Source organism: Indicator indicator, chromosome 37 (assembly GCF_027791375.1).
Source record: "Indicator indicator isolate 239-I01 chromosome 37, UM_Iind_1.1, whole genome shotgun sequence".
Lineage (NCBI taxonomy): Eukaryota > Metazoa > Chordata > Aves > Piciformes > Indicatoridae > Indicator > Indicator indicator.
The window spans coordinates 3860985-3875774 of record NC_072046.1 but is presented as its reverse complement, the minus strand read 5'-3'; the positions used below and the strand labels follow the sequence as shown (position 1 = coordinate 3875774).

The following is a 14790-nucleotide window of genomic DNA, read 5'->3' as shown; positions in this document are numbered from 1 at the left end:
GGGCAAAGACCTCAAGTTCATCTTCAGAAGGGTTTGTCATGACTGGGCTGCACAGGAGGAGTGCTTCAAGATGTCAGCCAGAACCTCCTCACCTTCCACCACAAGGAGTCTGATGGTCCCTGTGGCAGTGCACTGCCTGACCCTGCCAAGAACCAGGGCAAAGACCTCAAGTTCATCTTTGGCTGGGTTTGTGATGAGCAGGGCACACAAAAGGAGCTGTTCTAGCACACTCTGGAACCAGTGCTGTGTCTCCAGACAGTGCTGTGCCCTCAGCCTACCTCCACCATCCCCATGACACTGGCCCTCTGCCCCAGGAGGGCCTCCCAGCACTCAGCAATCAGGAGCCAGCAGAACCCTGTGCTTCCTGAAGGCTGTCGGCCAGAACCTCCTCATCTTTGACCCCAAGGAGTCTGGTGGTCCCTTGGCCAGAGTGCTGCCCACCTGCAGGGCCAAGAACCAGAGCAAAGACCTCAAGCTCATCCTCAGTTGGGTTTGTGATAACTGAGACACAGAGGAGTTGTTCCAGCACACTCTGGAACCAGTGCTGTGCCCTCAGCCCAGCTCCCCTGTGCCCATGGTGCTGGTTCCTCCCCCTCAGGAGGGCACTGTGGCTGGCATGGTGTGAGTGCAGCCTCCTGCCCCAGAGAGCAGGAGAAGGGCACACAGCACCCAGTGCTGAAAGCTGCTGACCAGGCAGCAGCTGATGGAGCTGCAGACAGCCTGTGCCTGCTCCTCTGCCAGAGCCCAGACTGGTGACCATGACAGCAGGTCCCTGAGCACAGACCATGTCCCCTGCAGCCGACTGCAGCTCCCAGGGGAACGTGGAACCAGCTGAGAGCAGAGCAGGGCAGGGCTGGGCTCTCTGCAGCTCTGCTCTGCCTGGCACACAGCCTCCTGAGCTGCTGGAGGTCATGGCATGGTCTGAGCCACAGCTGCCCCTTGCTCACAGGTGGCAAACCTGCAGGTGAGGCTCTGTATCTGCAAGGATGCTGCCCTAGAAACAGCTGGCATGAAGGCTTCCAGACACAGCAGCTGTGGGAGCCATAAGTGCCTGTTGGTACTCCTGAAACTGCAACCAAAAAGTCTTTCCTCCTGCCTCAGTTCACTCAGGTCCTGCCCTGGCAGGGCTCCTATTAGTCCCTGCACAAGGATGGCAACCTCCTCACTCTTGAAGTGGCCTCTGAGGAACTGGAACCCCTGGCCCAGCAGGAGGCTGCTGCAAGCCAGGAGCAGGCCTCATCTCCAGGGAGGGCTGCAGAGGTCAGCAGGGCCAGCCCAGCCCAGAGGAGCCAGCAGTCCTGTGGTGCTGAGGATCCAGGTTTGTGCTCTCCCTTCTGTCTCAGGCTCTGCTGCAGGAGTGGAGAGTGTTGGGGGGCAGCTGCCAGCTGTGGGCACAGAGCAGGGAGAGAAGTTTCTCCTGCCCTGGCACCCAGTGGGTTCTGAGCCTCCCTTTTTCTCTTCTTGGTAACTCCTCTGGCATGCATCAGCCCCACTCAGCCCAGCTGCAGCCTCACCAATGGCTCTCAGCCCCATGAAGAAGGGGAGTTTACCTGAGATGCCAATGTCTTCCCAGCTGGCATCTCCCCACAGCCTCAAACATTCCAAGAAAAGCTGTTTCTCCTTTCTTTCCCTTGGAAATGGAGAAGCATCCTACAGACAGCATCAGGACCGTGGAGTGCTGGCTGGGAAGCAGGTGGGGCACAGCCTGGTGGAGGGCAAGGGGAGCATGGAGAGAGGTAGAGAGGAGAAGGGAGCTGAGAGCACCTGGGTCTGCCTCAGGAGGGGGCTTGGGTTTGCTGCTTGCACCCCAGAGCTGCTCATCCCCTTCTCTCTTCTTTTTGCAGCCCCAGAATATCCTTCAGGCCCTCAGAGCAGGCAGCACAGCAAGAGGATGACCAAAGTGTTCCCAGCACTTGGCAGCAGCCTTTCTGCTTCCAGTCCCCATCCAGTGAAGCTCTTACTGTGAAGGCTTCACCACCCAGGACCCCACTCCAAGCTCCCAGCCCTGCTGCCAAACTTCTCCCTTGGTTTGGGAGCTCTGTCCCCTCCTTCCTGCAGCCCCTCAAGCCCTTTGCTCCCTGAAGAGCTTCCTGTTGTGTGTGCCCTGTTGTGTGTCTCCTGTTGCTCTCAGTGAAGACTTTGGTTGGCATCAGGTCTGCAGTGGCTTCTTCTCACCTCTCATTACCAGGAGCTAGCATGGGGCAGGGGCTGCCTCTGCCTGGGCCTGGACCAGGCCCTTCCTCCTGCCCTGGCCTCCAGCCTGCCTTCCTCCTCTTCTGACATCATCACAGGGCCCTGGGGCTGCCTCCTGCCCCTTTGCTCTGCCTGCAGGGGGTCTGGCTTGCTTGCCTGCTCTGCCAGAGTGCTGCTGGGGGGGGGCTGGAGGCTGCCTGCCCCCCAGCTCCTGCGCCTCTGCCCTTTGCCCCTGGCTCTAACCTCATCTGTGCCCCCTGGCTCCTTGTGCCCCTGTGCCCCAGTCACCTCTGCCACTCCTGTCCTGGGGCAGAGAGCTCTGAGCATCACTGCCCAGGGGCTACTCCTGTCCCCTCTCACTCCTGTGCCTCCCTTTTCCTGCCACCACAGGGCACAGCTGGGCACTGACACAGCTGCCTGCCTGCACCAGCTCCTCATAGCCACCCTCACAGGTGCCCAAGCATGGCAGGAGCAGGAGGGGCAGGCACAACACAGCCCTGGGCATGCTGCTGTCCCATGCCATCAGGGTCACCAACTCCTCCTGCCCTACTTGCCTGCCTGGCAGCAGCACCTCTTTGGCTGCTCAGAAGCTGGAAGCTTCTCATTAACATTTCCAGTCCCTTCCCAGCTCATTTGTCTCATCAAGAGGGGGCTGAGGAGGGGGAGAGCCCAGCTCTGCCTGCCTGCAGCTGCCACCACTGCCACTTTCTGTGCTTTGAGCCTGGCTGGGGAGGAGTAGCTGGGCCAAGAGAAATCCTTGGGTAGCTGTTTGGGAGCTCAGGTGAAAGCCCTAAGCCCTCACCCTGTCCCCTACCCTGTGAGGGCTGTGTCCCCTTGGGGCCCTTCAGGCAGTAGGTGGGGATGGAAGTGCCCTGTCCCCACAGGCTGGCACAGCCAGTGTCCCTGGGGCTATCCCTGGGAGGGCAGGGTGGGGATGCCAAGTGCCACTTGTGGGTACCTTGATGCCCCAAACCAGGTGTTTCTGTGGGCAGAAACCCTGCCTGGCCCTGGTGACAAGTGCAAGCTGCTGCAGGGTGGGGAGAACAGGTACCAGCAGCCCTCCCCCATTCCCTGCCATGCCCAAATCCAACCCTAAGTCCTCGTTGTCCCTCTTGAGCGTCTGGCTGGGCTGGGGCTGCAACCCTCCTGTCCCAGCCCTGGGCAGGGTGGAGCTGGTGTATGGCGGGCAGCAGCACCTCCTGCTCTTCCCCATGCCTCCTGTTGCTCCTCCAGGATCAGCAGCCCCCTGCAGGGCTTCTCCAGCCTGAAAATCCCAGGGAAGGCAGGATGGTGGCACAAGCAGGGGTGGCTGTGGAGGCTCCGTGGGAGGAGGCTATCTTGGCTGTCCTGTACCATCCAGAGGGACTTGGAGGTTTTCCTCCAAATCTTGAGGAACCAGGACTCCTAGGGCCTGCCATGATGGGGGAGGAGTTGCCGTGGCTACAGCCCAAAGGCTGAGCAAGTCCCCAGGGCCAGTGATGTCCCCAAGACTGACTACATCACCATGTCCCCAGTGCCAACCACATCCTCTGGCCCAATGGCATCCCTAAGGCCAATTGTGTTCCCCAGGGACAACCTTGTCCCCAAGCCCCCTCCCATCCAAAGCCACCCATGTGTCCATGGCCAACTCACAGAATCATTAACATGTAGAATGGTTTGGGTTGGAAGGGACCTTAGAGATCATCTAGTTCTGACCCCCCTGCCATGGACAGGGATGCTTCCTACCAGACCAGGCTGTTAGAGGCTCCATCCGACCCCGCCTTGAACACCTCCGGGGTCAGAGCCTTCACAGCTTCTGTGGGCAACCTGCTCCAGAGCTTCACCACCCTCCTCATGGAGAAATTTTCACAATGTCTAATCTGGAAAAAGCTTCTCCCAGTCTCAAGCCATCTCCCTTCATGCTGGCACTCCACACCTTTGCCAAAAGTCCCTCTCCATTTCTCCTTCAAATACTGAAAGGCTTCAGCAAGTTTGGGGCTCCAGAGCTGGAGAGAATACTCCATGTGGGGTCTCAGCAGAGGGGCAGAATCCCCTCCCTGCTCCTGCTGCCCACACTGCTGGGGATCAGCCCAGGACAGGGCTGGGTGTGGGTTGGCAGTGCTCAGTGCCAGCCAATGTTAGCTCCTCATGAACCAGCACCCCCAAGTCCTTCTCCCCAGCACTGCTCTCTGCCCAGGTTGGATTTGTGCTTGGGATTGCCCTGACATGAGTGCAGCACCTTGCACTTGGCCTTGACCAACTTCATGAGGTTGGTATTGGCTCAGCTCTCCAGCTTGCCAGGACCCTGCCCATCATCACAGAACCACAGGATGCTAGCATAGAGGGGTTGGAAGGGACCTCTGGAGCTCACCCAGCAGGGCACTCACAGCAGCTTGCCCAGCAGCAAAATGCCAGGGGGTGTTGGAAGCTCTCCAGAGAAGGAGACGCCACAACTTCTTTGGGCAGCCTGCTCCAGGCCTCCAGCACCATCAAGCTCCAAAAGGTTCTCCTCATGCAACCTCCTGGGTTCCAGTTTGTGCCCCTTGCCCCTTTGTCCTGTCCCTGAGCACCACTGAGCAGAGTCTGGCCCCAGCCTCTTGCCACCCACAGGTCCTTTAACTGTTGCTGAGCATTGCTCAGATCCCCTCTGGGGCTGCTCTTCTCCAGGCTCTCAGCCCCAGGGGCTCTCAGCTCCTCACAGAGCTGCTCCAGGCCTCTCAGCAGCTTTGCAGCCTGCACTGGACTCTCTCCAGCAGTTCCCTGTCTCTCCTGAGCTGGGGAGCCCAGAACTGGACACAATGCTCCAGATGTGGCCTCACTGGGGCAGAGGAGAGGTGGAGCAGAACCTCCCTCAACCTGCTGGCCGCAATCTTCTTAGTGCACCCTGGGAGACCTTTGGCTTCATTGTCCTTTGTGGGTCTCTGTGGTGTGGTTTGGGTGAATTTAGGCAATTTAATGTCTTCCAGGACAATCCCTAATGCACTCCAGGAGACCATTGACCTTCTTGGCCACGAGGACACATCACTGGCTTGTAGGGAACCAAAACTCATTAGAAAACTCAGATTCATTTGAAACTTTTTTTCCTTCAAAAATAAAACCAGAACAAAACCAAACCCAAGCCCCCCACAATTTAGTCAAAATTTCCATAAAGACTTTTTGCTCTAGCTGAGGAGCTCAAAGGACCACTGAACACTGCACATTGGATGTGATGAAGATGGTGGTGATGACAGGAGGATGGTCCATGGTGTAGAGTGCCCCATCAGGACCATGGTGGAGATGCTATCTCCTAGCAAGGCCCCTGAACACACTTCAGCAGCAGCAGCACATGTGAATGATGATGATGATGAAGATAGTGACAAAAAGAGGATGGTCCATGGTGTAGAGTGCCCCATCAGGGCCATGGTGGAGATGCTACCTCCCAGCAGGGTCCCTGAGCACCCTCCAGCAGCAGCACAGGTGGATGATGATGATGAAGATAGTGACAAAAAGAGGATGGTCCAAGGTGTAGAGTGCTCCATCACCGCCATGGTGGTGAAGCTACTTCCTGGCAGGGTCCCTGAGCACCCTCCAGAGGCAGCGGCACAGATGGATGATGATGAAGACGATGGTGATGAGGCCGTAGCTGGTGCCGATGGCCTTGGCGGCATAGATGGTCTCGGGGTCGCCGAACGCTCGCCAGCGCCGCGCTGGGTGGACAATGCTGAGCCTGAAGCCAGCCACCAGCCGGCCCTGGAGCCAGCAGTAGTAGGTGCCCCTGTCGCCGACCTGCACCCGCTGCAGGTGCAGGTGGTTCCCGTGGTCGATGAAGATCCTCATGGTGGCGTTGATGCCGCGCAGGTACCGCGAGCGGTAGAGCCGCACCGAGCCCCAGTCCCAGGCCACAGCGTGCTCGGGCCGGGCCCCCGGGCAGGTGAGGACCAGGCTGCTCCCCACACTCTCCCTGTGGAACTGTGTGGGCACACGCGGCTGCCAGGGCCTCTCGCCCAGGCTGGCGATGATGTTTGAGATGGCCTGAGTGTCCTCCTCGGGCACCTCCTCCTTCGGGCAAGAGGTCAGGCAGCTCCGGATGGCCACCTCGGGGCTCCGGAGGTGGATGGGGTGCTGGAAGTGCGCGGGGACAGCCCTGGAGCCGCAGGAGGTGACGTTGGGCAAGGCGGTGCGGTAGCGAGGGTGCAGCTGGGCACTCCGCAGGTAGCAGAGGCCAATCCGCCGCTGCTCGCCCCTCACCCCGCAGCGGTCGCATTGGCTCCAATCCCAGAAGGTGGTGAAGAGCCTGAAGAGCTTCGTCGTGTAGTCATGGCCGACGTGCTGGCCTCTGTCCACGAATGTCACCCTGATGTGCCTGGTGGGCTGCACGTCCACGTCGTAGCCGTAGAAGTAGAGCCCTTCCTCCGTGCCACACAGGTAGTGCCCCGAGTCGGTCACCTGGGCGCGGAAGACGATGAGGCTGAACATGCGGATGCTGAAGCGCTGCAGCACGGTGCTGCCCCTGCCCACGTGGCTGGAGTCCACCAGCACGGTGCCAGCAAAGTCTGTCAGCACCGTGGTCCGGTGGCTACCCATCTTCTCCTGGAAGTACCAAGTGACAGAGGAGACCTCCTGGGGCTTGCAGTGGCAGGGGAGCTCGAAGGTCATGTCAGCCAAGTAAGCGGCATTGTCAAACATGAGGAAAGCAGGACAGGCTCCTCTCCTGAACCCCTCTCCCCTCTCTTTGCTTGCAAAAGCTTGGAGAACATCTGCCAGGCAGAGGAGAAGGGCAGCTCCTGGCAGCCTCAGCTCCATCACACCAGGCAGTGTCTCTAACCCAGCCCCAGCAGGGACAGCAGGAGCCCATGCGTGGGGTTGGTGGTGCCAGCGCTGGGTAGGACAATGAACACTGCCCACTGCTCACCAAAGATGGGGTTTGCAAATGCCCCCCCTCCTGCTGCAGGGATCAAAGAGAAGCTGAAGTGTCCCATCCCAGCTGAGTACCTGCTGGAAGTGCTCCCTGCCCGCCCAGGGCAGGCTGTCTCCTGGGACACAGTCTCTAGAAGGTCTCCTCTCTGCCAGTGTCCTGGGCAACGGGGGGCAGGTTGTGCAGCACAGCTGTGGGGGGAACGATGCAGCCATGGGAAACGTGGTGGGAACAAGGGAACCACCACCACCTTCTTGTGCCCTGACCCCTCTGAGCACAACACACCCAGAGAAGACCTTCACAGCCCAGAGGTTTCAAATACAGTACTTAGACTTCTCCATCCTCCCTGCTGGCTTTCCGAGGGTTTGTGTGCTGAAGCCTCTTCATGCCCCTCCTCTCTCAGTGGTGGAAGGAGGCTTTTTGTTCACACCACCCTTGTCTGAGCTGTTGCTGGAACCAGCCCTGAAGGCCTTGGATGCATCTTTCCTGGTGGTGAATGTGAGCTACTTGCTCCCCACTGACTCTGGGTGGACCTTCAACTCAGCTTCTCAAGCAGATGCTCGGGCCAGACAAGGGACTTAGTGACTGGGAATGATGGATGGAACCATTGGGAAACTGATCCCAGCTAGGCCAGCCTCCTCTGAACATTCACACAACCTCTTCTGTACTTCATTTCTCCTGAGTCTTCACTAAACCACAGGAATTTTGTCTTTCCTCAGGTGATGGGGGACACAGGATGTGAGTGCAAGCTCTGAGCCTCAGGACTGCTGAGAGCACTGCATCTGTTCCCACCAGAGCTATAACAGTCATGCCAGGCTGTTCCTGCATCAGCATCCTCCATCCTGACCCTGGGTAACTCCACGACCTTGCTTTGTTTGAGACTTCAGCTCTCAGGTTCCTGCAAGTCCTCAGGTTTGCAAGAGCAAGAGGGATGGCACCCATGGCAGATTGCAGGGACACAGCTGTCCCCAGGATAGATGCCACAAAGCCAGGCTTCAGAGATGATCCTGAAGCCTGCAATTTGGTGCTGAGTGGATTCTACAGAGCAGGTGGGAGAGGGATGGTTCTTGCCTGTCAGGGTGTCTCTACCTCTTGATTCCTGGATGGGGTTTGGAACAAAATGGACCTGCCAGTTGTTTCTGAGCTGAGGTGAAGGCAGTCTGAGCAATGAGACACATGCCAGGGTGCTCAGCACCCTTGGGAGAAGCTTTAGGATCCTACAGTGGAGACCTGCAAAAGGGCTTGGAGGGTAGGTGCTGAGCTGTGCCATGGGAGGACCTCTCTGGTCTGCAGCCAGAACAGGAGCGTGGCTCAACTCACACACAGAGCTGGGCAGCCCTGCAGGGTCTCTCTGTGGGACTGATGCCTGTCAGATCCTAAATTTTGATTGATGTGAAATTTGAGCAAAGCAGGTCACAGGAGCAGGAGGTGACAGCATCTCTGAGGTTCACCCTATGCCCCGGCTCAAGCATTTCGACCTCCATCAGCCCCTTCTACCTTCAGAGGCTGCAAAGTCAAACACCAGGTGTCACTGATGACATTTCTCAAACCTTCTGAGTGACAACAGAGATGAGGAAGGCAAGGGACTGTGTGAGGTTTGCCTTCTCCTTCCAAAATACCAATCAGTTTCCTTTCCCTCAATTCTTTCCCATCCAAAAAGGATGACATCTCTGCAGGGTTTAGCTGACCACTTGCTTTCTCCTCAGGATGGAACAGGGCTTCCCCATGGGGCTCAGCTCCATTCCCTTTCCCACAGACTCTGCCTGAGCTGCTGAACTCATCCTGCTGCCTGAGCTGAAGCATGGGCTGAGGAGGGGTCAGATGCTGTGGCTTCTAACCAGAGCAAGAAGAAGGGGCAGCAACATCAGGCTGGGTCTAAACATGGAATGGAGATGCCCTGGAGAGCAGAACCCAAGCACTGAGGGGATCAGGAGGAGGAAATGGCTTCAAGCTGCCCCAGGGGATGTTTAGATCAGAGATTAGGAAAATGTCTTTACTGAAAGAGTGGTGAAGCACTGGGACATGGAGTCCCCAGCCCTGGAGGTGTTCAGAAAACCTCTGGCCATGGCACTTGTGTTTAGTGGCCATGGGTTAGTGGCCATGGTGGTGTTGGGGCAATGATTGGACTCAATGCTCTGAGAAGGCTTTTCCAACCTCAATGATTCTATGATCCCTTGATTCTAAGAGGATTTGCTCAGGGGAGATCATTGCTCAGACCAAGAAAGCACAAAGCTGCCTAGAAGAGCTGCAGAAAGATCTCACAACAAAGAGGGAAATGGAATTCAGAGTCCAAAAACTCTGTGAGAAACATCCATGGGAACCATCCCCAGCCCAGTGCCCATCCAGTGCCCAGGACTGTCCAGCGTGGGCAGAGGCCACTGGAGGGGGCAGGACAGAGGTCACCAGATCACAGAAGACCTGCACAGAAAAAGTTCAGTCCCTGTTCCCCACAGCTGAAGAAGCACTCAGAGGGCAGCAGGTTGCAGCCAAGCCAGCGCTTTGCCGTCTCATCCCCAGCGAGCCCTGGGGTGCAGCACAACAGCTGCCCTGCAGCAGATCTGCTCCCCGTGGCTGTGCAGTGCCAGCAGCCAGCTGCAGGGCCCTGCCTCAAGGGCTCCAGACTGCAGCCAGCTGCAGGAGTGTGGGCAAGGGAAGGCACTGCCCCAAGAAGCCACCAGCAGAGGCAGGGTGCTGGGAGCTCTGCACCAAGGCTCTGCAGCTGCTCTTAGGCTCCCCCAGGGCTGCTGCAGACTCTGCCTGAGGCAGCTCTGGGAGCAGACACAGAGTGGGGCCAAGGCTGAGCCCTGTGGTTACCCAGCACCAACCTTCCTGGGGACTTGGAGGGCTGCTCACACCTAGAGACACCTCTGGGTACCTCTCCTGTTTCCAAACCATCTCCAAGGGATTCTGCAGTAATTCTGAGCTGTGGGCACAGACCCAGAAAGCATCTTCCTCACCTGGGGGATCTCCACCTCACTGCCTTGTGGGGCCTTGGCCTGGCTTGTGCAGGGATTCCACAGCACTTTCCTCCTCTTCTCCACTTTGTCCTTCTTCTCCAGGGGCTTCAGGTGTGATGCCAGCACAATGTTCCTGCAGGCAACCAGAAGCAGATCTGGCACTTAGCAAATCAAAGCAGACAAAATACTTCAGAGCTTTGAGCTTCTTCCCTGAGGCAAGGTCTGAGTCTGGGCCACGTGTGGCATGCAGAGGGACCTGCACAGGCTGCAGGAGTGGAGCCATGTGAAGCTCAGCAGGTTCAGTGAGGCCAAGGGCAGGGGGGAGGCAGAATGCCCTCCCTACACCTGCTGCTCACACTGCTGGGGATCAGCCCAGGACAGGGCTGGCTCTGGGCTGGCAATGCACAGAGCTGGCTCACGTCCAGCTTCTCACCCACCAGCACCCCCCTGCCCTTCTCCTGCTCTCCTTCATCCCCAGCCTGGGTTCACACTGGGACTCATCAGGTGCAGCACCTTGCACTTGGCCTTGTTGAATTTCATGATGTTCACGTGGCCTCACTTCTCCTACCTGTCCAGATCCCTCTGGATGGATTCTGTCCCTCAGGCATGTCCAGCCTTAACCAGGGCTGAGTTTCTGTCCCACCACAGCTCTGTGCCAGGGGGCTGGGGCCTTTTCTGGGAATCCCAAGGCCAGGTTTGCTGCCCTGTCAAGCCCGCTCATGGTCACCTGGAGCAGAAAGCAGATCTCTGCCCCTTCTCAGAGCTGAAAGCCCAGCAGGTGACCCTGTGTGCTAAGAGAGCCAAATCTGAGCTCCAAAAGCAAGAGCTCCAGGACTCACCACGGTGGCAAAGCTTTGGTGCTGACACAGCCCTTAGGGGTAGGGCAGCTCCTGAACCCCCCTGCCCCGGGTGTTCCGCAGCGCACCTGAACTCCTCGTAGGAGGGGACGCCCTGCCGCAGGGCTCGCAGCTTGGCCTCGTTCTCCCTCGCCCGCTGCTCGTCAGCTGCCACCGCTGCCAGCAGCTCCTGCTCCAGCGCCGCCGCGTCCAGGGCATCAGCTGCCTCCATCCCACAGGGCATGGGCAGGGCCTGGGCACCTCCTGCAGGGCTCTGGGGCCTGTAGGGGCACAGGGGGGGACACAGAGGACAGGGACACCCCTGGGAACATAGGGACCCTACTCCTGTTGTGACAGCCCTGCTGGGGCTGGTCCCACTCCTGCCATCCCTGCAGCCCCAGGACCTCACTCCTGTCGTGACAGCCCTGCCAGGGCTGCCCTCAGAGAACCCGCTCCTGACATGACAACTTCACTCTTTGTCTCAGCAGTGCTGCAGTGCTCTGCAATCCCACTCTACACACAACAACTCCACTCTGTCGTGACAGTTTTGTCAGGACCGGCCTTGGAGACTCTGCTCCTGTTAGCACAGCTCTGCCAAGCCATGCACATGGAGGGCAACTGGGAACCTCACTCCCTTCCAGAGAGTCCCGCCGGGCCCTGACACACCTTTGGCTCCTGGCGCCCCTCACTGTATCGCGACAGCCCGGCGGTGTCACACAGGCTCCTATCTCCCCTCACTGTATCGCGACAGCCCGGCGGTGTCACACAGGCTCCTATGGCCCCTCACTGTATCGCGACAGCCCGGTGGTGTCACACAGGCTCCTATGGCCCCTCACTGTATCGCGACAGCCCGGCGGTGTCACACAGGCTCCTATGGCCCCTCACTGTATCGCGACAGCCCGGCGGTGTCACACAGGCTCCTATGGCCCCTCACTGTATCAAAATCCCCACTGACACCTCAATGGTTTGATCTGTGTCCCAATCTGTCTCTTGATTTCTGTCAAGAAGCCGCAACAAGACATGATTAGCTACAGAAGCTGACAGAATCTTCCTGCATTTAGATTATGCTCTTAATTCCTGTGCCTTATTCCTGATTATTTTAACTCTGGAGGTCATCCCATCCTTTAGGCTTAAGGACCTTCCATTCCTGTTTTCCTGGCTTCACACCAGGTCATGAGAATCTTATTTAGCCTAAAAGTTTTCAGCTCTGTTCTTCCAATATCAAATCCCCCTGCTGATACCATGAGACCCTTTCATCCCCTCTGTGGAGCTCCCCAGGACTTCCTTTGCTGGTGTATTCTTAACCTACCCGAACAGAACAAGCAACCACAATCAGAATTCCAGCAAAGGTCAAAACCTGCAACCATCCAGTAAGGGAAAATCCCAAACCATATTTAATTCAACCATTGTGGCCCAGAGGTCATGGCTGGATTTTGTGGGTTTGGTGACCTGAGAGGTGATAATCCTGTGGATGGGGATCTTCACATTCAGTGCCAACACAGATTGTTACTCAGAATGTTGCTTCCTACCCCAAAACCCTTTTCTAGTTTTATATCAAATCCATGAATGTTACTCAGAATGTTGCTTCCTACCCCAAAACCCTTTTCTAGTTTTATATTAAATCTATGAATTCCTGGTCCATCACTCAGCACAGCCTCAAAAGCATTAAGTTCCACAAGGCAAAGTGCAAGGTCCTGTCCCAGGGTCGGCACAATCCCAAGCACAAATCCAGGCTGGGTGAGGAGTGGATTGAGAGCAGTCCTGCAGAGAAGGACCTGAGGGGGCTGCTTGAGTAGGTGCTTGACATGAACTGGAAACGTGCACTGGCAGCCCAGCAGGCAGCTGAGTGCTGAGCTACATCCAGAGCAGGGTGAGCAGCAGCACAGGGAGGAGACTCTGCTCCTCTGCTCTGCTCTGCTCACACCCCACCTGCAGCACTGCCTCCAGTTCTGATGCCCCCATCACAGGAAGGACCTGGAGCTGCTGGAGAGGGTCCAAAGGAGGCCACAAAGAGGATCAGAGGTCTGGAGAACCTCTGCTATGGGGACAGGCTGAGAGAGTTGGGGCTATTCAGCCTGGAGAAGAGAAGGCTCCAGGGAGACCTTAGAGCAGCCTTCCTGAAGGGGTTCCAGGAAAGCTGGGGAGGGACTTTTGACAGGGGCTGGAAGTGCCAGGATGAGGAGCTTCTAGAGCAGGGTAGGTTTAGATTGGACATTAGGAAGACATTCCTTAGAGTGAGGGTGGGGAGATACTGGAACAGGTTGCCCAGGGAGGCTGGGAAGTGTTTAAGACCAGGCTGGACAAGGCTTTGAGCAACCTGGGCTGGTGTGAGGTGTCCCTGGCCATGGCAGGGGGTTGGAATTGGATGATCTTTAAGGTGCCTTCCAACTCAAGCCATTCTGTGGTTCTATGATCTAAGTCTAAGGTTCCCCAGCCTGTGGAGTTTGCTGCCAATGTCGGCCATGGAAGGTGTGCAGTTAAACTGGTGTGGATCTGCAAAACTCCCAGCAGCAAAGTGCAAAACCCAGCAAAATCAGAGATACAGCTTCCACCCGCACAAGGTCAGGTCAGTGGTGCTTTCTGAGGGGGTCCCAGTGGTGTTTTCCCAAAAGAAAGATATCAATTGGTACATAAGGATTAAAACAACAGGTAGCAAAAGTGCAAGAAGCATTGGCCTCGAGGGGAACTACCTTCTCCTCAGGTGTGTCCATGAAGGAAGCTCTCTGGTCAGTCTCAATCCCCCAGGTGCTGGGCAGTGCTTTTATCTCGTTCGGGCCTCGCTGCCCTTTTGTCCTGATCCATCTGGATCCAGGAGCTCAGCCTCCGCCCCACCGGGAGCCCCACACGGGCAGAGCCCTCCCCAGTGCTTCCTCAAAGGTTCCTCCGCCGGGGCCGGCCCCGGCCCCGGCCCCGGCCCCAGACCCAGCCCCAGCCCCAGCCCCGCTCCAGCCTCAGCGCAGTGCGGCGCAAACCCGGCAGCCGCCCGCGGCCACCAGCACCCTGCCGAGACCGGCGCTGGGAGCTCCGGCGAGGGAGGCGGCGGCGAGGGCAGCGCAGGGGTGGGAGCGGGGCCGGGGCAGGCCCGGGGGTACCCGGAGGGGCCGGGACGCGATGGGCAGGCCAGGGGCGCTGGCGGTGCAGGGCCCTGCAGGGCCGAGCGGGCCTGGGGGCATCGCGCCGGGGGCATCGGCGCGCCTGGGGGCATCGGCCGGGGACAGAGCCAGGACCGGGGTCAGAGCCAGGACCGGGGTGAGGGCCAGGCTGGGCAGCAGCCCCGGTGCGGCGCAGTGTTGGGCGCAGTGTTGGGCGCAGTGAGGGTCTCGGGCAGGGGGAGCTCAGGGCAGAGCTGCAGATTCCAGTGTTACCCTGTCACCCCCAGCATGGACACCGACCTGTACGATGAGTTTGGGAACTACATCGGGCCAGAGCTGGACTCTGACGATGACGACGACGAGTTGGGCAGAGAGTCGAAAGATCTGGATGAGGTGAGGGCTGGGAAGGGGATGCGATGGGATGGGATGAGAGCAGCGTGCAGGGGAGACTGGCACAGCCTCATCCTGCCCTGTAGCCCCCGCGGGAGCAGGGCTGAGCCCCTCGCTCTGCACAGGCTGCCAGGGATCCCTGCCCCTGCCAGGCTCTGGATCTGCAGCAAGGCTTTGTCCCCTGCTGGAGTTTGAGTCCTGAGGACCACAATGGATTTGGTCCTGCCTGAAGCATGTTTCCAGCTGGCCCTTCTGCAGCTCAGGCTGCACTGAGTGGTGTTGTTTGTGCTCCATCAAGTGGAGGATCAGTGTCCAGTCCCTGAGGTCTTCAGAGCTTCGGTGACTTGTGCTGATGCTGCAGCAGGACTGTGGGAGGTGGATTCCTTGGTGCTGAAGGCAGAGGAAGACTCTGCAGAGAGCAGGGAGGGCAGCAGAGGCTGCAGGGCCAC

At 58.2% G+C, this 14790-nt stretch overlaps 2 protein-coding genes across 2 annotated transcripts; both read right to left on the bottom strand.

Moving 5' to 3' along the window:
* Window positions 1-5709: 5709 nt before the first annotated feature.
* On the bottom strand, window positions 5710-6954 carry FAM187A (family with sequence similarity 187 member A). The gene has a single exon (XM_054396433.1). The coding sequence runs from the start codon at window positions 6952-6954 to the stop codon at window positions 5710-5712; it is 1245 nt and encodes a 414-aa protein (XP_054252408.1).
* Window positions 6955-8530: 1576 nt separating this feature from the next.
* LOC128978489 (coiled-coil domain-containing protein 103-like) lies at window positions 8531-11091 on the bottom strand. The gene is made up of 3 exons (XM_054396432.1): window positions 10949-11091; window positions 10024-10156; window positions 8531-8572 (listed from the first exon to the last, which is right to left on the bottom strand). Exons 1-3 carry the CDS (start codon window positions 11089-11091, stop codon window positions 8531-8533), a joined length of 318 nt encoding a protein of 105 aa, XP_054252407.1.
* Window positions 11092-14790: the final 3699 nt, after the last annotated feature.

What these genes read in the sequence shown, in the direction of transcription:
- LOC128978489 (XM_054396432.1), bottom strand. Translation starts at nt 11,091, where the DNA reads ATGGAGGCAGCTGATGCCCTGGACGCGGCGGCGCTGGAGCAGGAGCTG. An exon ending in CCCTCCTACGAGGAGTTCAG is followed by an intron (nt 10,157 to 10,948) that starts GTGCGCTGCGGA and finishes GGTTGCCTGCAG; the next exon opens with GAACATTGTGCTGGCATCAC. An exon ending in GTGAGGTGGAGATCCCCCAG is followed by an intron (nt 8,573 to 10,023) that starts GTGAGGAAGATG and finishes TTGACTTTGCAG; the next exon opens with CCTCTGAAGGTAGAAGGGGC.
- FAM187A (XM_054396433.1), bottom strand. Translation starts at nt 6,954, where the DNA reads ATGGAGCTGAGGCTGCCAGGAGCTGCCCTTCTCCTCTGCCTGGCAGAT.